Source organism: Bufo bufo, chromosome 6 (assembly GCF_905171765.1).
Source record: "Bufo bufo chromosome 6, aBufBuf1.1, whole genome shotgun sequence".
Lineage (NCBI taxonomy): Eukaryota > Metazoa > Chordata > Amphibia > Anura > Bufonidae > Bufo > Bufo bufo.
The window spans coordinates 306,793,967-306,819,372 of NC_053394.1; the positions used below are offsets into that span (position 1 = coordinate 306,793,967).

General features: G+C 44.6%; 1 protein-coding gene across 4 annotated transcripts; it reads left to right on the forward strand.

The window, feature by feature from the left end:
- The first annotated feature begins 1,086 nt into the window (after positions 1 to 1,086).
- SP2 (Sp2 transcription factor) lies at positions 1,087 to 24,934 on the forward strand. Of its 4 annotated transcripts, none has more exons than XM_040435290.1 (8): positions 1,087 to 1,179; positions 16,173 to 16,340; positions 17,929 to 17,997; positions 20,883 to 21,746; positions 23,124 to 23,409; positions 23,556 to 23,730; positions 23,852 to 24,048; positions 24,134 to 24,934. In XM_040435290.1, the coding sequence occupies exons 2-8, from the start codon at positions 16,332 to 16,334 to the stop codon at positions 24,232 to 24,234; spliced, it is 1,701 nt and encodes a 566-aa protein (XP_040291224.1). In that variant the 5' UTR covers positions 1,087 to 1,179; positions 16,173 to 16,331; the 3' UTR covers positions 24,235 to 24,934. The 4 variants fall into 4 exon arrangements, with proteins under 4 accessions (XP_040291224.1, XP_040291227.1, XP_040291226.1 ...); XM_040435293.1 differs by having other exon boundaries at positions 23,855 to 24,048; XM_040435292.1 differs by lacking the exon at positions 1,087 to 1,179 and adding an exon at positions 1,286 to 1,334.
- Positions 24,935 to 25,406: the final 472 nt, after the last annotated feature.

Below are 25,406 nucleotides of genomic sequence, written 5' to 3' on the forward strand. Positions count from 1 at the left end.
GCTCCAAATTTTTTGAGAGTCACCAGCAGGCCATCAATCATAATTTTTCAAGGGTGTGTATAATGCCCTCCTATATCTGTAATAAAGGGTGTATTGGGAGTGCCGATCCTTTGTAGTCTTTGGCAGCCCTTTCACTTAGTGCATAGGCTTTATGAGTGTAAGAGTCCCACTACATGAACAACTGTGCCACAATGTGAATGAGGCCCTCCTTTATATGATATACAGGTTGTATCGGAGTGCTTCTTCCTTATAATTTTTGGCAGCACTTGCACTTTATATACAAGTAAATATACAGGAAAGAATGTTTCCTATCAATTTTTCCTCTAAAATCGATTTTTTCTTCCGTTTTGTGCGTATTATTGTCAGTATGTAAAAGTGGCGTACTACTCGGACAACATCGTTCCCAGCAGCGAACCTGGACGTCCAAGATGCATCCAGACATCCTCCCCATGCTGTTCCTGAACCATTTCGGTGGTGTTTCCATCAAGTTCTGACCTTTTCCTATGAACCAAACACCCTCCCCTCTTCAGAGCAGGGGGTGCCTTGTTTAATGCTCGGGTTCTCCCATTGACTTCCATCATACTATGGTGCTCGGTGTTCGGCCAGAGCACCCCGAGCACTTTGGTACTCAATCAACACTAATCGCCATCTCTGCCCTTCCCCCCCAGCACACAGATCGCCATCTCTGCCCTTCCCCCAGCACACAGATCGCCATCTCTGCCCTTCCCCCAGCACACAGATCACCATCTCTGCCCTCCTCCCTCCCAAGCACACAGATCACCATCTCTGCCCTCCCCCCCAGCACACAGATCACCATCTCTGCCCTCCCCCCCAGCACATAGATCACCATCTCTGCCCTCCCCCCCCAGCACATAGATCGCCATCTTCCCCCTCCACACAGATTTACACCCCATAAGGCCACCACGCACACAGATCTGTACTGTAAACCCCTCACACAATATGAGCTCCACATGCCGCCCATCACCTGTGCACTCCAGAACACATCCTCCCTCACAGGGCCGCCCGCAGGCACACAGCCCCTCCTCCCTCCACAAGCTCCTGCCAGCACTTCCCACTTTTGGTCATGTGACCATGAAGGCCCATGTGACCAGTGACGTCACACACCTTCTAACAACTCCATTGAGGGCTCGGTAACGGGAGACGGCTTTATAGCTTCCGGTATGTACGTGGGATAACGACAAAGCTGCGAAGTCCTTTTTTTCTTCTTACCGGAGATAGGGTGGGGCTGGTGAGGGTGCTTCCGGGGAGTGGGCGGGACTGCTGTAAACAGGATGTTCTGGATTCTGACACTACCGGGAAACCTCAGTCCTGGGGTAAACAGTCAGGTCTGAGCCCAAGAGCTTGCAATCACAGGGGCTGCACTAATACACAGAGCAGCCGTGTATGAAGTAGACTCCAATCACAGCCAGAGCTGTAGCACCAACCAGGTGAAGTGCCCCAGTTTGGCCTCTGGCTCCAGGTGCCTATAATATAAGACTATAATAGTGTGACGGTGGATTTACACAGCAGATAATTGGTACCATTTGACCGCTAACGACCCGTGTTGTAATGTAAATGTATGTAACGACTGAACGATTGCACGGAAAACGCTCAGGCGGCGCTTGTGAAGGAATAAATTGCCGCCTTCCATTATTTTCTTGTGGTAATGTAAGGCTAGGGCTACACGACGACGTGGCATATAGAGCGCAACGACACTGGAAAAATGTGTCGCGCAACATATTTTGTAATGCTAGTCTATGGTGTCGCAGTATATTGCACTGCCACACCATAGACTAGCATTACAAAATATGCTGCGCGGCACGTGTCGTCGTGTAGCCCTAGTCTAAGGGGTCAGTGCTAAGCAAATCTGGATTGTCCTGCATTGGACGATCCCATTTTCTTCATCTCAATAAGGCCACATTCACACTACTGTGGGATGCCCCTGTTGTAGTCCACAAACCGTGGGCCTTCAAAACCCACAGACCGGCCGTGTGTGCTCCGACCCATTGACTTCAATGGGTCCATGATCTCCAAGATGCAGTGAAGGATAGGACGTATTTTATTTTTTTGCAGCATGGACACAGAAACCCGTGTGCTTCTGGGTCTGTGCATCGCAGCCGGGGCCTGTGGTGTGCAGATCTGCAACATGGGCACGGCCGTCACGCGTTAGTGTGAATGCACCCTAACTGAATTTCATTAAAGAGGTTATCCAACCCCTAAAATGACCCCCCTGCCTATCTACTTACATGCGCTGAAATGTATTTGCTTCGATGAGACCATTATTAAGAACCTGGAATTTGTTAAAGACTGTGGCGCACACCGCGAATCTGCATTTGGATTCGTTATGAAATACATAGTAATGACAAGGGATGAGCGAATCGACTTCGGATGAAACAGCCGAAGTCGATTCGCAGAAAACTTCGTTCCAATACTGTACGAAGCAGGAGCTCCATACAGTATTAGAATGTATTGGCTCCAATGAGCCAAAGTTATTGCTTTGCGAAGTCTCGCGAGACTTCGGGTAATAACTTCATAAATGAATTTGTACTGTAAAAAAACATTTCCCGAACTTGGGGTCGGTTCCAAAGTTGCGGGTCGGTACGGATGCAGTGATGCCAAATATGAAGAGGAGATTTTATTTTTGCAATTTTTCTATTGAAAAGCATTTTTTTTTTCCAATGGAAAAATAGCATTATTATTGAATTTTAACCATTTAACCCTTTCGATGCATTGGAGCGATGTGTAAACATGGCGCCTGCTCGTACGTGCAGCGGGTGCCATGGCCGGCAGATCTTTGCTTTTTCAAACAGCAGAGACCAGCGGCTAATTACCATGACCAACAATAATGCTCATCACGGTAATTAAATGCTTTAGATGCCGTGGTCAAGTGAGATCACGGCATCTAAATGCGCAAAAGCTCGGACGCTCACGCTTCCGGGCTTCCTACCGATGCCCCGTGCGGCCAATTGGGGCATTGGTAGTTGCGCTGAACACTTTCAGCCTCGCTGCCAGGATAAGAAATTAGCAATATTCAGTTTAAATCGCATTCTAAAAATCCCATATAGAACAAAATGAAGAATCAAAAAACATAACTTATAGGCTGCATGCACATGACCGTGGTGTGTTTTGCGGTCCGCAAAACACTGATGGCGTCCGTGCGCGTTCCGCAATTTGCAGAACGGCACGGACAGCCTTTACATATAACTGCCTATTCTTGTCCGCAAAGCGCGGACAAGAATATGACATGTTATATTTTTTTTGCGGGGCCACGGAACGGAGCAAAAGATGCGGACACCCCATTTGGAATTTTATTACCGCTTCCCACTACATTTTATGCTATAATTAATGGTGGCATTAGAAAGTACAACTTGTCCCGCAAAAAATAAGCCCTCATACAGCTATGTGAACAGAAATATAAAAAAGTTATGGCTCAAGGAAAATTGGGAAGAAAAATGAAAGCGCAAAAATGATAAAACCTCCGGTAGTGAAAGGGTTTATAGTCTAGCAAGGAGGATGTAATAGGCAATTGTACTATTCCTGTAGTGCAGGCATCAGCAACCTTCGTCACTCCAGCTGTTGTGAAACTACAATTCCCAGCATGCACACATCCTCAGCTGTTCCTATACCTGCCATAGAAGAGAATAAAGCATTCTGGGAATTGTAGTTTCTGAACAGCTGGGGTGCTGCAGGTTGGTGACCCCTGGTGTAGTGCATTGTATTTTAATGTCAGTGTTATACTGACATTCACCAGCAGGCAGCGCCAGAGAGGAACGCATCGCTTGAAAACTCTGGAGGCAGGCTTAGGGCCTTCACTAAGCCCCGGTATGCGTGCTCACACATTGGCACCCCACAATCTCATTTATGGGGTGCCTGTGGGAGACAGAGAGAGTCCTCTCCTTCTGTAAACACTTACAAAGATTATTGTGTACTAACTGCGGGCGCTATCTCTCGCGGCATGTAAGGGGTTAAACTGCCCATATTGGCACAGTCCGGATGTTAGAGCAGGAGTGTTGCTCTCATGGGAGAGCCAAGCCCCCACTCTCCGCTTCATTGGACATCTGTTCAGCAGTTAGACTGGGCGGCCTAGCCTAAGACCCCTTAGTGGCTGCCGTAAGAAGGTGTATGGGTGGTCACTTAGGGTTTAATACATCTGGCTGAATTTAGCGCAACTGGCCTCTTCCTTCTTGACTTACTAGCAATGATAATAAAGTCTATTGGTGTCTACGGGAGAGAGCAGCTTTGGTGCACCACTGGCTACAGGATAGTCCCCCTAACGCTAGTTTCCGGCAGGGAGCAGCCTGCTGGGCCTCTCTGGATCCAGCATTGCCGGACCCTGCCTGAATGCCCGCCAGTCCCATTAACTATAATGGAGACCGGCGGAAATCCGTCTGCAACCCGGAAAATATACTGAGAATTGGTCGAACAAATACTGCAGCGCTAGTGTGGAACCAGCCTATTTTTGAAAGCAATCTTAGGGTTTGTTCACGTATTCGTCTCAGGCTCCGTTTTGGGCCACCATCACAAATTTTGTCAAAAACTGTGAAGAGAAAAGTCCTGCACACAGGACTATTTCCTCCTCTAAAAAAGTGTACGGACACCATTCTAGTCAGTGGGGCCTGTTTGGCTCCGTTCTTGTCAGCTATGTGCCGAATCTGGCGCTTGCACCATTTTCCTTGTTCTATAACGGAACAGAACAACGGAAACCAATAATGCTGGTCTGAAAGAGGCCTCACTCTGAAGCATATCCATTATCCACATCTGCCTAAGCCTTTTGTACACTATTGTACATCGTGGGATCTTTCGGCGATGTGAACTATGTAAAAACAGGCATTTTATGTATTAACAGCAAACAATCCTCAAGTGAGTAAACGATCACATGCCAGCAAATTAGTACACGATAATCTTTGCAAGAGAATGCTGGTGCATCATCGGCATTAAAAGGGTTATCCGAGTCTGGAAATGTCCCTCCATATGCCCTCGCCCCTCGCACTGATTCTAATTACCTGGCTCCCCACGTCGCTCCTGGTCAGCAGGTGACGCTAGGGAGGCTCGTCCCTGTCTCCTCCTGCCATTGGCTGCCCCCTCCCCGACATCGGATGTTTTTATCCGCGCACGGGAAGAAGCAGTGGCGGCTGTGTGGGGACCAGGAGCGATGCGGGGACAGTGGAACCAGGTAAGTAGAATCAGTGTGAGGGGCCCACGCATATAGGGAGGACATTTTTCAGGCTCGGATAACCCCTTTAAATCGCTAAGTACGATTGTGTCGTTAATCGCTTAAACAATTATCTAAATCTTCAAGTCACTGGTGTCCACCGTACGACAAAGGCTGGACTGCATCCTGTCCTTCTGTTAAAGGTTGGTGGCCATGAACAACATTTATCACTTATCTACAAGATAGATGATAAATGTGTGATGACTTGCTCTTCAACCACTGGGACACCCACTGACCATGTGGATGAGGGTTCCCATAGTCCCCTACCTGATTGGAGTTCGAGTATGCGTGTCACTCCTTTTATGGAACTGCCAGTGCTGTCTATGCCAGTCCCATAAGACTGATGGGCAGAGGTGGGACTAAACTAACAGCACAGGGGCAGAGACCTGCACCAGACGTATCACAGGCTGGGTGATACATGTGGTGCAGGGACAGACACTTTTGTGTAACCTTACACCAAGTATTGGTTGGCTTACTTTGAGGCAGAACTTAACACCAGAATTGTGGCACAATTTTGGTGCCAAACGTTACATCTTAGGTCACGCCCTCTAAAGCACACTCCCTTTTTTGCTTAGGCATAGATAACCTTCTCTAAACCTAGACGCATAACATTGTGCCACATTTTGGCACAATTTACATCAGAATAGAGGTGCACTCACATCAGTAGATGTAGGCAAATGTTGCTGTCAGGCTCCCAAGAGAGACATCCAAGCATGTGTAGAGAGTTGCACAGTTTACATTTGTATATTTTTATTATTGTTACTATTTTTATTATGTAGTGTCCGCATACTCTGTAGCTTTAACTTCTATAGCTTTACTTATGCCACTGAAGGTTCTTAAAGCGGTTGTCTCATCATAGACAATGGGGATGTATCACCAGGATACCGGAGGTTTTTTCGTTTTTATTTTTCTTCTCTATTTTCCTTAACTTTTTTATATTTCCGGTCACATAGCTGTATGTCTTATTTTTTGCGGGACAGGTTGTACTTTCTAATGCCACCATTCATTTTGGAATAAAATGTAGTGGGAAGAGGTAAAAAAAAAATTCCAGATGGGGTGGACTTGGAATAAAATGCAATTCCTCCACCGTTTTACTGGTTTTGTTCCCACGGTGTTTCGTTTACGGCAATGCCCTTCATTCTCTGGGTCAGTGCGATTACAACGATACCCCATATGTGTAGGTTCTTTATGTCTAAATAGTGTAAAAATAAATGTAAACTTTATTTATACTTATGTCTACTGAGTTGTCAATCTGTCAGTGTGTGTGTGTGTGACTTTTTGATCACATTTTATGAAATTTTTCTGGGTAAGAGAAGCAATAAAAAAATGGCAAATCGGCCATTTTGACCCTTTTTTCCATTACGCCATTCGCCGCATTGGAATTTTTTAAAATATTTTAATAGTATGGGTGTTTTCGGTCGCTGTGATACCCATGATGTTTATATTTATTGTTATTTGGGTATTTATTTTTTAATTATACGGAAAGGGGAGAGATTTAAACTTTTTTTTAATATATATATATATATATATATATATACATACAGTACAGACCAAAAGTTTGGACACACCTTCTCATTCAAAGAGTTTTCTTTATTTTCATGACTATGAAGGCATCAAAACTATGAATTAACACATGTGGAATTATATACATAACAAACAAGTGTGAAACAACTGGAAATATGTCATTCTAGGTTCTTCAAAGTAGCCACCTTTTGCTTTGATTACTGCTTTGCACACTCTTGGCATTCTCTTGATGAGCTTCAAGAGGTAGTCCCCTGAAATGGTCTTCCAACAGTCTTGAAGGAGTTCCCAGAGATGCTTAGCACTTGTTGGCCCTTTTGCCTTCACTCTGCGGTCCAGCTCACCCCAAACCATCTCGATTGGGTTCAGGTCCGGTGACTGTGGAGGCCAGGTCATCTGGCGCAGCACCCCATCACTCTCCTTCATGGTCAAATAGCCCTTACTTTCAAAGTTTTCCCAATTTTTCGGCTGACTGACTGACCTTTATTTCTTAAAGTAATGATGGCCACTCGTTTTTCTTTACTTAGCTGCTTTTTTCTTGCCATAATACAAATTCTAACAGTCTATTCAGTAGGACTATCAGCTGTGTATCCACCTGACTTCTCAACGCCACTGATGGTCCCAACCCCATTTATAAGGCAAGAAATCCCACTTATTAAACCTGATAAGGCACACCTGTGAAGTGAAAACCATTTCAGGGGACTACCTCTTGAAGCTTATCAAGAGAATGCCAAGAGTGTGCAAAGCAGTAATCAAAGCAAAAGGTGGCTACTTTGAAGAACCCAGAATATGACATATTTTCAGTTGTTTCACACTTGATTGTTATGTATATAATTCCACATGTGTTAATTCATAGTTTTGATGCCTTCAGTGTGAATCTACAATTTTCATAGTCATGAAAATAAAGAAAACTCTTTGAATGAGAAGGTGTGTCCAAACTTTTGGTCTGTACTGTGTGTATGTGTGTGTATATATATATATATATATATATATATTATTTTAACTTTTTTTTTATTTTTTGTGATGATTTTGTGGGTTATATATGAGCCTATAAATGAAGTTTTTTAATTTTGGTCTATCAGGGATTTTAAAAATGGCATTTAAACTAAATTTTGCTCATTTCTTATCCTGGCCTGCCATCTGGTGGCCAAAATAAGAATAACTGCATGAACACTTTCAGCCTCATCATCGAGGCTGAAAGTGTTCAGCGCAAGTACCAATGCACGAATTGGCCACACGGGGCATCGCTAGGAAGCCCGGGAGAGCGAGCTTCCGGGTTTTTGCGCATTTAGATGCCATGACCTCACTTGGTCACAGCATCTAAAGCATTTAATTACCGGGATCTGTATTATTGCCGGTCACGGTAATTAGCTGCAGGTCTCTGCTGTTTGAAACAGCAGAGATCTGCCAGCCATGGTTCCCGCTGCACGTGCGAGTGGGCACCATGTTTACACATCGTTCCTGTGCCGTACATGTACGGCGCTGGTATAAAAAGGGTTAAGGGAGCAGTGGAAAGGGACAGGGGACATTAATGAAAGCTGTTATTATAAGGTAATTACAGATCATTTGACAATCATTGACAGACTAACTCAGATATACATGCCTAGCTCTAATAAACTAGCCAATAAAAAAAATATGACAGTTACCCTTGAAAAAACAAGCCCTCATACGGCTATGTGAATAGAAAAATAAAAAAAGTTATGCCTCCATGAATGCAGGCATGATGGCCAAGGCCGTTTGGGCCCCCGCCAAGGTCCCCAGATCTTATCAAAATGATCAGGCGTCCCTCTACCCATGTACGTTAATTGATACAAAGGTGAAGCTACATCAGTAAGTTGTATCCAGTGAGGGATAAGTGCCCTAGGGGGGTTCCAGTTTAGAAGGAAGTCCTTGCAGAAAACATGAGAAGTCTATGAAGTATTCTACAGTATTTGGTTGGAAGGAGGTCATTGCCCAAAACTTGCAAGTTATTCTCAGGGGAGCACCTCCACCATTAAAGCAGCCATACCCTGGCATTCCCATATCATGTGTATTAGAGTACACCCCCCTCCCCACACACACACACCTGGTACACATGTCACTAGTAAGCTTATGCATACAGATCACTTTGTTTGGATCATCTGATCTCTAGGACTCGGGGGCAGACTGGGAACTTAAAATAGCCCTAGAAAGAACTAAAAACTAATGGCCCCATTTTGTAGTCAGGTCCAAATTGACAGAAGGCAGAGCCAACAGAAGTAGGCAGGACATTATACCTCCCAGCAGAGCCAAATACCACAGTGCATCACAAAATTCTGCCCAAGCAGCACAAAATACCTTTGGTAGTACAGTTGAATTCAGTAGTCAGAAGGGGAGATCATTACTTATCATGGCTGGCAGGCCATGAGGAGAGCTCAGGCTGTCTCTCTCGTGGTCATTGGCCCACCGGGAAGTTTGTAGAATCTATGGCCAGTCCGGCCCTGTTAGCACTAATCACTGAAGCGCCTACAAGAGGCTATATCCTTCTATTGATGAGCCTCCAAGGTGGGAATGTGAATCTTCCGACACCTGAAGGACCCGCGTAGGGTAGAAGAAAGAGTTGACATAAGAACCTTATAAAAGGAGAATACCGGCTTCTGTAGGTGTATTCAAGAGACCTGCATTCAAGACTAATAGGACACTTGCCAAATTGTGCCACACATGCATGCCTTAGGCTACCTTCACACTAGCGGCACGGACCTCCGGGAGGCTGTTCCGTCGGGTGAACAGCCTGTCGGATTCGTCCTGCCGCTAGTGACTGTGTGCCCCCGGACTGCCGCTTCGTCCCCATTGACTATGATGGGGGCGGTGCGGAGTTCCGGCGAGAGGCTGCCGGAATAAATGGACATGTCGTAGGCAGGATTTCTGTAGATTAAACTTGGTTCAAGTCTGCAGATGTTTTAAAGTGCCCTTTGACATACAGTGGCATGCAAAAGTTTGGGCCCTCCTGGTCAAAATAACCGTTACGGTGAACACTTAAAAGGGTTTTCAGAGATTTTTTTTACTGATGACATATCATCCTCTAAATGGGTCATCAGTATCTGATTGGTGGGGGTCCCGGGTGTTTTGAAAAGGACCTTTAACGGAAGCAGCACTCCTGTGAGCTCACCAGGCATAGTGTGCCGCACATTGTATATCGGATATACTTGGAATCGCAGCTCAGCCCCATTCACTTGAATGGGGCTGAGCTTCTCCTAGGTCACGTGAGCGATGAACGTATCATCACTCAGCCTAGGAAAAGCAAAGAGGAGGCTGCAGCACTCACAGGAGTGCCGCTGCCTTCTCAAACAGCTGATCAGTGGGGGTCCCGGGTGTTGGACACCCACCGAACAGATACTGATGACCTATTCAGAGGATAGGTCATCAGTAAAAAAAAAAAATCTTGGAAAACCCCTTTAAAGGTTTTGCATTCCTGAGCCATCTTGCATGCACAGCTTGTTTGAAGCCTATTCACAGATTTTTAATGATGTTCAAATCAGGGCACATTCAGCTTGCACATTTTGAAGTAGTCTGTTGTGGATTTTGAGGTGTGTTTAGGATAAATATCCATTTGTAGAAACCTTTCTCTTTTCAGCTAAAGTTTTTTTTACAATTGGTGTTATGTTTGCTTCCAGAATTTGCTGGAATTTTATTCAACCCATTCTTACCTCTACCCATGACATGTTCCCCGTGCCATTGGTTGCAACACAACCTCAATGCATAATTGATCCACCCCCATGCTAAATGGTTGGAGAGATGTTTTTTTTAATGAAATTCTGTGCTCTTTTTTTTTCTCCAAACATACATTTGCTCATTGTGGCCAAAGAGATCTATTTTAACCTCATCGGTCCACAGGACTTATTTCCAGACCACATCAGGCTTGTTTAGATGTTCTTTTGAAAACTTCTGATGCTGAATTTTGTGGTGAGGACACGGGAGAGGTTTTCTTTAGAGATGAGTGAACTTCTGTTTTAAGTTCGGCGTCTAAAGTTCGGCTTCCGGTTAGCGGAGGATCCTGATATGGATTCCGAATTCCGTTGTGGTCCGTGGTAGCGGAATCAATAATGGCCATTATTGATTCCGCTACCACGGACCACAACGGAATTCGGAATCCATATCGGGATCCTCCGCTAACCGGAAGCCGAACTTTAGACGCCGAACTTAAAACAGAAGTTCACTCATCTCTAGTTTTCTTCTGATCTTTGTGCAGGCGTTTCTGAACAGTAGCACAACTGAACAATGTACCACAACTCCAGAGTCTGTTAAATTCTTCTGAAGGTCTTTTACAGTCAAGCGGGGGTTCAAGTTTGCCTTTCTAGCAATCCTACGAGCAGTTGTCTGTCATTTTTCTTGGTCCTCCAGACCTTCTCTTGACCTCCACTGTTCCTGTTAAATTCTTAATTACATTTAGAACAATTTTTATTTTTCAGAATGTTCGGCAGTGGCTACTGTTTTTTGGGACAAGGTTAGAGGAGTCTGGGTATTTACAAAGCTTTGAAATTTGCATCACCTGGTCTTTTCTAATGATGAAACAGGCTATTTAACCCTTTCTACGCTGGGTCAGTTTTCACCTTCCTGCCCAGGCCATCTGACATGTCTTTTTATGTGGTAATAACTTTGGAACACTTTTATTTATCCAAACCATTCTCAGATTGTTTTCTCGTGACACATTGTACTTCATGATAGTCATAAATTTGAGTCAATATATTTGACCTTTATGAAAAAATCCAAAATTCGCAATTTTCAAATTTCTATTTCTCTGCTTTTAAAACAGAAAGTGATACCTCATAAAATATTTATTACTTAACATTCTCCATATGTCTACTTCATGTTTGGATCATTTTGTAAATGTCATTTTATTTTTTTAGGACGTTAGAAGGCTTAGAATTTTAGAAGCAATTCTTAAAATTTTTAAGAAAAATTCCAAAACCCACTTTTTAAGGACCAGTTCAGGTCTGAAGTCACTTTGTGGGGATTACATAGTGGAAACCCCCCATAAATGACCCCATTGTAGAAACTAAACCCCTCAAGCTACTCAAAACTGATTTTACTAAGTTTGTTAACCCTTTAGGTGTTCCACAAGAATTAAAGGAAAATGGAGATGAAATTTTAAAATTTCACATTTTTTGGCAGATTTGCCATTTGAATTAATTTTTTTCGAGGGTTAACAGCCAAAGTAAACTCTATTTATTACCCTGATTCTGCGGTTTACAAAAACTCCCCACATGTGGTCGTCAACTGATGTAAGGGCACACGGCAGGGCGCAGAAGGAAAGGAACGCCATATGGTTTTTGGAAGGCAGATTTTGCTGAACTGGTTTTTAGATGCCATGTCCCATTTTAAGCCCCCTTGATGCACCCTTACAGAAACTCCCAAAAAGTGACCCCATTTTGGAAACCAATGGATAAGGTGCCAGTTTTATTGGTACTGTTTTGGGGTACATATGATTTTTAATTGCTCTATATTGCGTTTTTTGTGAGGCAAGGTAACCAAAAAATGGCTGTTTTGGCACCGTTTTTATTTTTTACAACATTCATCTGACAGGGTAGATCATGTGCTATTTTTATAGAGCAGGTTGTTATGGACGCAATGATATTAAATATGTCTACTTTTTTTGTTTGTTTTTCAGTTTTACATAATAAAGCATTTTTGAAAAAAAAATTATGTTTTTGTGTCTCCATTTTCTGAACGCCTTTTTATTTTATTTTTCTGCCGATCGTCTTATGCAGGGGCTCGTTTTTTTGCAGGAAGAGTTGAAGTTTTTATCGGTACCATTTTTGGGTGCATATGATTTTTTTATCATTCATAATTACACTTTATGGGGCAAGGTGACCAAACAATTGGTAATTCTGGCACAGTTTTTATTTATTTATTTTTCTAGCGTTCAACTGAGGGGTTAGGTCATGTGATATTTTATAGAGCAGATCATTACAGACGTGGACCTAATATGTATACTTTTTCTTCGTTTTTTAAGTTTTACACAATAATAGCATTTTTGAAACCAAAAAAATTATGTTTTAGTGTCTCCATAGTCTAAGAGTCATAGCTTTTTTTTTTTTTTTTGACCGATTGTCTTACATAGGGTCTCCTTTTTTGCGGGATGAGGTGACGCTTTGGTATTATTTTGGGGGGCATACGCCTTTTTGATTGCTTGGTGTTGCAATTTTTGTGATGTAAGGTGACAAAAAATTGCTTTTTTTGACGCAGTTTAAATTTTTTATTTTTATGGTGTTTATCGGACGGGGTGGATCATGTCATATATTTAGAGAGCCGGTCTTTACGGACGCGGCGATACCTAATGTGTGTTTTTTCATTTTTATTTTTCAATTTTTTATTATAAAATCGGGAAAATGGGTGTGTTTTTCTTTTTTTACTTGAAACTTTATATTATTTTATTAAAAACACAGTTTTTTACATTTATTTTTTTAACTTTATTTCTCACTTTAACCTTTGGGGGTCTGATCCCCTCTGCAATACATTACAATACATCTGTATTGTAATGCATTGCCTGTTAGTGTATTACGCAGGTCCTGATGCCGTGCAAGGCATTGGACAGCCTCTGCATGGCATCGGGCTGCCTTGTCACATATCGGGTCCCCGCCACAGCAGCGCAGGGACCTGATGGGCTCCCTCACCCGCAGCAAACCCCTTCTATGTTGTGGCCAGCTCTGACCGCGGCATAGAAGGGGTTAATGCGCCGGCATCTGTGTTTTCACCGATGCCAGCCCATACAGCAGGGGTCCGGCTAACGGGAACAGCCGGTCCCCTGCAGCTGATCGGGCGGGCGCAGCTCCTGCACCCGCCCGATCAGCGGGCCGTAATAGTACGGCGCTGGGCGGTTAGTCACGTCCCGCTGTGCCGTACTATTGCGGTTCTGGTCGGGAAGGGGTTAAAGGGGCTATTCAAGGACGATAATGCCCCCCATATACCCAGCCCCTCACACAGATTATACTTACCTTGCTCTCAGGCACCCGTGTCCGTTCTGTTTTTTTGCGGACCGTATACGGAACCATTCATTTCAATGGATCCTCAAAAAAAAAACGAAGGTACTCCGTGTGCATTCCATTTCCGTATTTCCATTCCACAAAAAAATAGAACATGTCCTATTCTTGTCCGCATTACGGACAAGGATAGTACTGTTCTATTAGGGGCCAGCTATTCCGTTCCGCAAAATACGGGATGCACACGGATGTCATCCGTATTTTTTGCGGACCGCAAAATACATACGGTTGTGTGCAAGAGGCCTAAAATTCTACATAACCAAAATAATACACTGATATTGCTTAAAATGTTGAAACGTGTGTTTCATCTTTAAAGGGCTTCTGTCACCCCCCCATTTAGCAATTTTCAGTATCGGACATTAGCTGTTTGCTAATGTCAGATGAGTCCATATATATCACTGTTACCTGTCTCTGTGCTGTAATTTCAGTAAAAATCGTACTTTTATAATATGCAAATTACTTCACTACTAGCAAGTTGGGAGGTTACTTGCTGGTAGCCGCCGCATCCTAGGACTATAAACACGCCCCCTCTACCACTTGATCGACAGGGCCAGCGAGCGCTATCCTCTCGCTGGCCCTCTCTGCCCATAAAATCCCGCGCATGCGCCGTACTGGTCCTTATTCGGCGCAGGCGCTCTGAGAGAAGGATGCTCGCTTGCCTGCTCCTTCCTCAGTGCGCCGATGACGTCAGCCTACACCCGGATTTTATGGGCAGAGAGGGCCAGCGAGAGGAGGAGAGCGCTCGCTGGCCCTGTCGATCAAGTGGTAGAGGGGGCGTGTTTATAGTCCTAGGATGCGGCGGCTACCAGCAAGTAACCGCCCAACTTGCTGGTAGTGAAGTAATTTGCATATTATAAAAGTACGATTTTTACTGAAATTACAGCACAGAGACAGGTAACAGTGATATATATGGACTCATCTGACATTAGCAAATGGCTAATGTCCGATACTGAAAATTGCTAAATGGGGGGGTGACAGAAGCCCTTTAACTTTATGCCTTTTGGAGATCACTTCTTCTTTAACTTGCTTAACTGTTTACAGTAACATGTCGTCATGAAATTCTCTGTTATGCCGTGCACTAAGCCTTGTAGGCCTACCTCAGATGAATGTACTGATACCTTTCACGTACCAATCTGTAGCTTCATTCTGGAGAAAAAGTACTTTTAATCCATATGGAAATGAGCAGTTAAGTGCACCAAGGGTGGGCCCAAGGCACTCTGTGCACCCATGTTCCTCCTCCTTCCTGATTGATAGAGCCAGGAGAGATGACTACGCTGGAACCTGGCATAAATTTTCATGCGTCAGCAGTATTGAGGTGCGTGTTACTGAAAGGGGGTACCTAAAGCGACAAAGGTGCCGCGGCATTTCTCAGAGTGCTCTGCACCTTCAGCGTTCCATCGGCTCCTGCACACTTCCTGCGGATCCGTACGCATGCAGGATAAGGCTACTTTCACACTAGCGTTCGGAGCGGATCCGTCTGATGGTTCATCAGACGGATCTGCTCCTATAATGCAGACGTTTGCATCCGTTCAGAACGGATCCGTCTGCATTATAACTTAGAAAAATTTCTAAGTGTGAAAGTAGCCTTAGCGGATCCGTTCAGACTTTACATTGAAAGTCAATAGGGGACGGATCCGCTTGAAGATTGAGCCATATGGTGTCATCTTCAAGCGGATCCGTCCCCATTGACTTCCATTATAAGTCTGGACGGATCCGCTCGCCTCCGCACGGCCAGGCGGACACCCGAACGCTGCAAGCAGCGTTCAGGTGTCCGCCTGCTGAGCGGAGCTGTGGCTGAACGCTGGCAGACTGAGGCATTCTGAGCGGATCCGCCTCCACTGAGAATGCATTAGGGCCGGATGGCTGCGTTCAGGGCCGCTTGTGAGCCCCTTCAAACGGAGCTCACGAGCGGACACCTGAACGCAAGTGTGAAAGTAGCCTTAGCGGATCCGTTCAGACTTTACATTGAAAGTCAATGGGGGACGGATCCGCTTGAAGATTGAGCCATATGGTGTCATCTTCAAGCGGATCCGTCCCCATTGACTTCCATTATAAGTCTGGACGGATCCGCTCGCCTCCGCACGGCCAGGCGGACACCCGAACGCTGCAAGCAGCGTTCAGGTGTCCATTCACTGAGCGGAGCGGAGGCTGAGCGCTGGCAGACTGAGGCATTCTGAGCGGATCCGCCTCCACTGAGAATGCATTAGGGCCGGATGGCTGCGTTCAGGGCCGCTTGTGAGCCCCTTCAAACGGAGCTCACGAGCGGACACCTGAACGCAGGTGTGAAAGTAGCCTAACTCCCTCCCAGTTTTATTAAAGAGAAAGTTTTAGAAAAGTGCTCCTATGGAAAACTGAGTCACAATATCAGAGTGCTTTTTAATTGTCCTCATTACTCAGAATTCTTCCATTGTTCATGTTAGTTATTGGCTTTTATATTTTAGGTTTGTGAATTGTTTGCTCTGCCCCGAGAAGAAAAATTCCGGAATGTCAGTTATCGGCACACGGATAGATTTACTATATGAGAAGCTCTTGTGAAGAGAATACGCTCATTGAAATGAACCAGCTGATACATTGTATTTACTAGACTCTCTCATTAGTGTATGGCAAAGGTCAGTATCACAGACGTGTCATGCCTACGTATCTCTCTTTATACAGTACTGGACTGTCTGCTCGAGTGAACTTTAATGCCAGATTGTCTTTGCATAGTCCTCATTGTAGCTTCATTGAAGCTGCAGACCATAATCTGTACAATTTTGTACTATAAAAAGTTGTGTAAATACATTGCATTACTTCCCTTTTACTGATTCTGAGTTACAGCCTGCATTGTGGCCCCGTGCTGCCTTCACAGTTCTGCTGGCTTGAGACCTGAGGCATGTTTGCACCAGATGCTGTACAGTAATCTGACGTTGGGAAAGCTAACAGTCCCTCTGCATTACAGCAGTTCAGCTAAGGATACTTTCACACTGGGGTTTTGGCTTTCCGTTTGTGAGATCCGTTCAGGGCTCTCATAAGCGGTCCAAAACGGATCAGTTTTGCCCTAATGCATTCTGAATGGAAAAGGATCCGCTCAGAATGCATCAGTTTGCTTCCGTTCTGTCACCATTCTGCTCTGGAGGCCTGCAGCGTTTTACTGTCCGCCTGACGAAGCGGAGCCAAACGGATCCGTCCTGGCACACCATGTAAGTCAATGGGGACGGATCTGTTTTCTATGACACAATCTGGCACAATAGAAAAGGGATCCGTCCCCCAATGACTTTAAATGGTGTTCATGACGGATCTGTCATGGCTATAGAAGACATAATACAACTGGATCCGTTCATGACGGATGCATGCGGTTGTATTATTGTAACAAGCGTTTTTGCATATCCATGACAGATCCGCAAAAAACGCCAGTGTGAAAGTAGCCTAAAGCTGTTGCAAGCTTGTTGTGCGTTCATAGCGGCAGCTTGCAGAACTGTCGGTGCAGTCTACAGGATGTGGCCGTAGTTTAGGAAGACTAGAAGATGCACAAGGTTTTATGTAGTTTATATCTGTAGTTGTAATACAGAATATTGTCTTGTAGAAAAAGTCATTAGAAGAGCTTTAATATGATATTTGCATTTAACATTACTGTTCTAGGATTTATATTGGAACCCTGGTGTTTAAAGAAGTACGACCGGCTATATTTTTTTGCCTCTGTAGTTCAGAATAAGTCGATATTACAGAATAATATAGATGCTTCAGCCTGTCTCTCTTGCCTACTGCTTGTGATTTGTTTCTCCCAGTTAGTTCTTCCAAGCAGGAGGCAGGGAGAGCAGTGTGAAGCTGCATCTCATAGAAGTACACTGAGGATAGTGTGCACAGCTACACCAATATAGCTGACAATGGCAGAATGAGGGCAGAGGCAGAAGTGATCTCTTCCACAGTGTATATGGGGGGCATACAGAGGAATAAGATGAGGGTGGAGCTTAGTGAGGTGTTTGAGAGCTGCCAGGAGGGGTTTGATAGGTGACTATAAATCTTGTGGTTCACAGGAAGTCAGCTGCACAGGAGTCACTGGCCTGAAATTGTAGTTACACTGGGATCACATGGTAAAAGGCTTTCAAGTGTATGGAAGCAAATGAGCTGGGATGGAACAAATTGCACTGCAAGAATATTGCTGACAATTTAGCTTTAATTATTTATTACTAATATATTCATGCAATTTTTTTTTTTTAGTTCATTATGACTGCAACTGCTGCTGTGAGTCCTAGCGAGTACCTGCAACCAGCCGTATCTACTTCCCAGGTTAGTCTGCATTTATAGATGTAATGGTAGAATGAGGGCATTGCTGTCTATTTCACTGGGCTTTGGACAAGCTGACACAATGCTAGTCAGGTAACAGGCTGTGAAATACCTAAAACTTTATCTATCTATCGCTGGTAAGTAAGAGGAGGGTTTGGCTTGTTTCACATATGCGTGAAACAGATCTGGCAGGCTGTTTTGGCTGGGAACAGCCTGACGGATCCGTCCCTGCTGGCGCAACCGTCCGCTGCCGGAATTCCATCTGGCCCCATTCACTATAATGGGGGCCAGCGGAGATCTTGCCACAACCTGGCAAATATGCAGAGGAGCGGACGGACAAATACCGCTGCGCAGCAGGGATGGATCCGACAGGCTGTTCCTGGCCAGAACAGCCTGCCATATTTCTTTCACGCATATTTGAAACAAGCCTTAGTGAACATAACAGCTGCAGAGTACATTTCTGAGTTACCAAACATCTGGTATATATTGTCTACATAGTGCTAACGTTTCTCAGCACTTTGAAGAGAATATAATGTATTGCACAAATTCTTTACTTTAATTTATCTTGCTCACTTATATAGCGCTGACATAGTTAGGTCCATATATATTTGGACACTGACATAAATTGTTTTTATTACCTGTTACTAAAACATATTCAAGTTATTGTTATATAATGGACATAAAGTCCAGACTTATAGCTTGGATGAAGGGTTTAGGAGTTTCAGCTCCTTTACATGTGATTTGAGGTGTGGTGCTTGCATTTTGAAGATTTTGCTGAGAAGTAAACATGCGGTCAAAAGAGCTCTCCATGCAGGTAAAACAAGCCATCCTTTATCTGCGAAAACAGAAAAAATCCATCTGAGAAATTGCTACTCTATTAGGAGTGTCAAATCTACAGTTTGGTACATCCTGAGAAAGAAAGCACTGGTGACCTCAATAATGCAAAAAGACCTGGACGCCCACAGAAGACAACAGTGGTGGATGATCGCAGAATAATTACCATGGGGAAGAGAAACCCCTTCACAACAGCCAACCAAGTGAACAACACTCTCCAGGATAGAGGCGTATCAATATCCAAATCTACCATAAAGAGAAGACTGCATGAAAGTAAATACAGAGGGTTCACGGGACGGTGCAAGCCACTCATAAGCCTCAAGAATAAGAAGGCTAGATTGGACTTTGCTAAAAAACATCTTAAAAAACCAGCACACTTCTGGAAGAAAATTCTTTAGACAGATGAAACCAAGATCAACCTCTGCCAGAATGATGGAAAGAAAAAAGTATGGTGAAGGCATGGTACAGCTCATGATCCAGATCATACCACATCATCTGTAAAACACGGCGGAAGCAGCGTGATGGCTTGGGCATGCATGGCTGCCAGTGGCACTGGGTCCGTAGTGTTTAATGATGATGTGACACAGGACAGAAGCAGCCGGATGAATTCTGGGGTTTTCAGAGACATACTGTGTGCTCAAATCCAGCCAAACTGATAATGTCATAATACAGGTGGACAATGACCCAAAACATAAAGCCAAAGCAACCCAAGAGTTTATTAAAGCAAAGAAGTGGAATATTCTTGAATGGCCAAGTCAGTCACCTGATCTGAACCCAATAGAGCATTTCACTTGTTAAAGATTAAACTTCAGACAGAAAGACCCACAAACAAACCGCAACTGAAAACCGCTGCAGTAAAGGCCTGGCAGAGCATTAGAAATTAACATTCTATTTACAATAATTTAATTACTTTTGAGCCCCTGAAATGAAGGGATCGAGTTTAAAAAATGCTTTAATTCCTCACATTTTTATGCAATGATTTTGTTCAACCAATTGAATTAAGGCTGAAAGTCTGAACTTCAACTGCATCTGAATTGTTTTGTTCAAAATCTATTGTGGTAATGTACGGAACAAAAATTAGAAAAATGTTGTCTCTGTCCACATATATATGGACCTAACTGTATTCTGCAGCGCCTTACAGACATTATCATTGCTTGCTGTCTCCAATGGAGCTCACAATCTTAGTTCCCTGTAAGTATGTGTTTGGAGTACCTGGAGGAAACCTTTTAGACTATATCCAGAACATGGCCGCCACCTTGAAAGCCGCCATGTTGGATCAAGGGTAAATTTTGCAACAATCATGAGATAGATATATTATATGTACACACACACAAACACACACCTGTACCTCCATAATATGGAGATGTTCTCCACTAGAAGCACTCCTCCAAGAGTGGACTATCTCTGTAATTCAGCATCTGATGGAACTACTTTTTCAGAATCTGTATAGATCCAACAGAAGGAAAAGCGCTGTATCAAATCTGAGGTATTCTTAAGTAGGGCCCCATAGACTTCAATATGTCATATTATGGCTTTATACAACTCAGAAGATGTACAGAGGAGTAGGACATTAAAGGGGTTATCGTTGTCATCATAATGACATTGGTGGGGGTCCGAGTCTCGGCACCCCGCCAATCAGCTGTTTCAAGAAGCCGCGGAGCTCCAGTGAACGCTGTGGCCTCCCAACAGCTTACTAAGCACAGTGGAGTACATTGTATAGCGGCTGTCGTCCGTATTGCACCTCAGCCCCATTGACTAGAATAGGGCTGAGCTGCAACTATGCCACGTGACCAATGTATGATGACGTCACTGGCCTAGGAAGAGGCCACAGGACTCATGGAGCACCCGACTTCCACAGCTGATCGGGGGTTCCCGGGTGTTGGACCCCGGTAGATCTGATGTTAATGACCCGAGGGTAGGTCATCAATATATTTCCTCAGATAAGCCACCCTTTGACATGGATAAGACGTTAGGATTAATTTTGTGACTGTTATTTTTTTAAGCTTGATGACAATTTACAAGTTAACAAGGTGTCCTTCTGTTCCATCCTGTAGGACACACAGCCCTCTCCTTTGGCTCTTCTGGCAGCTACATGCAGTAAGATTGGTCCTCCTGCAGTTGAAACAGCGGTGACTCCCCCTGTACCACAACGGCCGACTCGTAAAAGGCTGATACCTATAAAACCTGCTCCATTACCACTGAGTCCAGGAAAAAGTGGTATAGGACTGTTATCTGCCAAAGGGAATGTGATTCAGATCCCACAGTTGGGAGCAGGAAATGGGCAGCTCTTCTTCACCATACAGAACCCAGTTGGCAAGACTGGACACTATCAATCTTTACAAACCTCCCCTCAAGCAGTTCCACAGACACTGGGGACTCAGTTTCAGATTGTTAATTCCACTGATTGTGGAACAACCCTTCAGATTGCCCCAGCCTCCAGTTCTACAAAACATGTGCCCATAAAGCCTGCCCCTCCACAAAATAACAGCAATGTCATGAAGTTCACTGGAACTACTGGTAACAACCTCACATTGGCACTTCCTCTCAGTAATCTGGCAGACTCCTCCACTGAAACTAGCAGTCAACTTTCTTTTAGCAAACAGAGCAAAAAGCCTCGTAAGAAGCCCCTTACACCAGGGCCAGCACCTGGCTCTCCTACCCAGGAGCAAGTAGAGACTGTATTAATTGAAACAACTGCCGACAATATCCTTCAAGCCGGAAACAACCTGCTGATTGTCCAGAGTCCCAGTGCAGGTCAGCATGCAGTTCTTCAGCTTGTCCAGCCCAAGGCTGAAACACAGCTGGTGCAGATACCACAACAGGCGCTGAGAGTGGTACAAGCAGCCTCAGCCACACTGCCAACAGTGCCACAAAAACCAATACAAAGTGTCCACAGCACAGAAGCAATTCCCACTCAGGTACATGCATTTCTCTGTCACTTCACGTATGTATCTGTGTAATTCTTCTCATTACTAGTAGACTTGTTCAGCACTAGTAGGATGAGGAGTTCAAGTGGAGTATGATGGCATTGCCAGGATTCGGGACTTATTGGGTTGACTTCTAATTTTCTTGATGGCCTAATAACAGTAAGTTAAGGGGTGATATTGCAACCTCTGATCAATCCCCCAGCCTCTTGATTGGGAAAGGGTTGTTAAAGGGGTTATCTGGTAATATTTTTCTCATCTCACCCTATCCACAATGGCGAGTATTACAAGTATAGGCTGTAGCGGGCATTTTCGGGGCTATAGGCTGTAGCGGGCACAATCGCAGCTAGGATCACATGCCTAATGTATGATGTGATCATGGAAAAAAATAAAAAAAATCAGCCTATACTTGTAATACTCGCCACTGTAGGCGAGATGACATGAGAAAAATATTACCGGATAACCCCTTTAAGAGCTTGTCCCCGTCATCTGATACTCATTTACTAGAAGGAAAGTTGTCATATAGTCCCTCTTAGGAATACCATTCAACTGCTTACTGTTAGGGCCCATGCACACGAACGTATGCCTTCCGAGAAATGCGGTCCATGAGTGGGCCATATGTCCCAGAGTAGCATTGATCGCGTGCACCGGAGCGCACAGCTTCATAATTTACAATAATACAGTGTGTGTCGGGTCGCCCGTAGGACTACTGTCCCAAACTGATATGATCATATGACATTAGTGACCAACGAGCACAGCATCATAGTAAAGTATGAAGGTGTGCCCTCCGGTGCACACGATCGATGCTGCTCCAGGACGTATGGTTTGCTCATGGACCGTATGTCTTGGAAGGTATGCGTTCGTGTGCATGGGCCCTTACTATGATATCCAATATCTGCTCTAAAAGTGGCCTCTCTGGTGTAAGATTATTTGTTTTACACAACCCACACTCTACTGGCCAAAGAGTGTTTCCTTCATCTGGAGGACCAATACATGCATTACAGGGACAGCCCATTCATTCCAAATGGAACTGTGTAATATCTAATTCTCCATGTGGAGGCGCTGCACTGGAGTTGCCCTTTAGCAAAGCAGTGGCTGTGATTTGTGTACATAGGGCTGATTTGTGGTCATCCAAAGCTTAAAAAATGTTGAATCCACTCGAAGTACACCGGCGTTGTTCCATACAGGACTGTAAAATCCCTAGCACCTTGTAGCTAGAGTGCCTAGAATTTGGATCCCGTGCCTTTTGTATGGTTTTCTATTGTTACTATGTAAGTTCAGCATGTTGTGCAGAGGTTAAATGAGGATCAAGTCCATATTTTCCTGCAAGTATCTTCTTTGTAATTAATCCTCCTATGCTTTCTTTCCCAGCTCTACTTACGCACATCAGCAGGAGATATACAAGCTCTGATGGTGCAAGAATCTACTCCTCAGCCATGCTCCACGGGAGGCACAGGGTCCCTGCCAACACAATCTGCTACTCCTACTAAGAAAAATGTCACGCGGAAAGAGCGATCCTTCGCCAAAATTGCTCCAGCAGGGAGTGTCATTAACCTGAACACAGCACAGCTCTCGGCCGCTGCTCAGGGCTTACAGACTATCAGTATCAATGGCGTCCCAGTGCAGGGAGTACCTGTTACCATCACCAATGCTGCAGGTGTATATCCCAGTTTGAGCATGTAGCCAGACGAAACCCTAAGCTGCAGCCTTTACCTCCTGAACATTTAACCCATTAATTTGATTTGCTTGATTCTCCTTCTATTAAATGAATCAACACACCCTTGTGTTTGTGTATCCAATCAGGGCAACAGCAAATCAGTGTGCAGAACGTGGCCAGTAATAACGTTGCCATCAGTGGCCTCAGCCCTTCCCAGATACAACTACAGATGGAACAGGCCTTGTCTGGCGAGCTACAGCCAGGAGAGAAGAGGAGGAGGGTGGCCTGTACATGTCCAAACTGCAAGGACGGGGAGAAGGGGTGAGAGTCTTCACAAAACGGAGTTGAAGTTGTGCGAGGGCAGTTAAATGAGGGGCACAGGGTGGGAGGGGGTTGATAATGGGGATTATTGTGCTGAGGAGAGACGCTCTCTCCCTCTCAGCAGGTGGGGTCCCCCTGGCAGGAAGAGGCACGTGTGTCACATCCCTGAATGCGGGAGAACGTTTCGCAAGACTTCACTCTTGAGAGCCCATGTTCGTCTGCACACCGGGGAGAGGCCATTCGTGTGCAACTGGGGATTCTGCACTAAGAGGTTCACCCGCAGTGACGAGCTGCAAAGGCACGCACGCACGCACACAGGTGTGTGACGCATGTATGCACCCATGCACGTGTAAGGCACTTTGTCTCACATGTATACTGATTTTACTCTGCTGTCCCTGCACAGGTGACAAGCGCTTTGAATGCCCTCACTGTCAGAAGAGGTTCACACGCAGCGACCATGTCAGCAAGCACTTCAAGACACACCTCGCACCAAAGAAGCTGTAATGCAAGTGAAAACCATCCTCACTGTAGGATCCCAAAAATGATGATGACATTGCGTTCCAAGTTGGAACTCTTCCAGATATGTTTGGGCTACCTGGAAGTAACATTGACCTGTGTATGGGACTGCACGCCCAATCATACCAGTAGTAAATATCGCCGCTCCCTAAAAGCTGTCACACTGCTGGTATGTCCCCAGCAGGCATACGGTGGCGTTTTCAAGGTGACCATGAGTTTTGTGCAGAGAACTGGTTGTCTACAGTACGAAAACTACAGATCCGCTCTGTATATCGGCGTCATCGAGAGTAGAGGACTTTTCAGCATGGTATTTACTATTGCTGTGAAACATGAAGGATTTAAATGGGGAAGGGGGGGGACGGGACAGGACAGAGTACATACATTACCTGACACAAACTCGTTGGCTGGTCCGTAACATTCCCATGTTTACACTGCTCTCCCCGTTCAAGGAAGGTGCCTTAATATCTCCCCTCTTCCAATACACTTGAGTGTAAGTTCAATTATCCTTGTGCTAATCTTGCATTCATACCCGCTCCGCCAGTTGCCGTTGCAGGCATTTCAGCAGCTCTCCATAACGTACTTTCAGAAGATCATTGCTCCGCTCTATTCAGTGTGTACAACATGTTGTATTTGCATTCTTAGCGATCACCAAGCTTTCCATTTAAATAAAAGAGGGGATTTAACTTAATACATTGTATAACAGACGCACAAACTCCGAGACCGCTGGTTTCTTGCATCTTGTCACAAGAAGATGCTATAACTCACTGACACGTGAATGTTCCCTCCTAACGGAAATGTGCAGTTTTACTCAATAGTAATTGCTGAGTTCTTTGTCGTTTGTTAAAGCGATCCTATCATTGAGTTTATTTTTAGCTAATTATTATATAACTATTTTTCTAAGGCTTCTATAGAATTCCGATTTCACGGCTCCTCCTTCCCAGCCGCAGAGCCACCGTAACTCTGAGGGAGCAGGGGATTCAGCTCTAAGGTCGGATTCAGATGGCCATTCAGATTTCCATCTGTAAAACACGGATGGATCTGGATAGCCATATGGTGCCTGGGTGTGTCCGTTTTTGTTTTTTTTCCCCCAAACCCATTCATTTGAAGGAATGAGTTTTGGATGGAAAATGAACGAGAATGGTGCATGCGGCGAGTCTCTC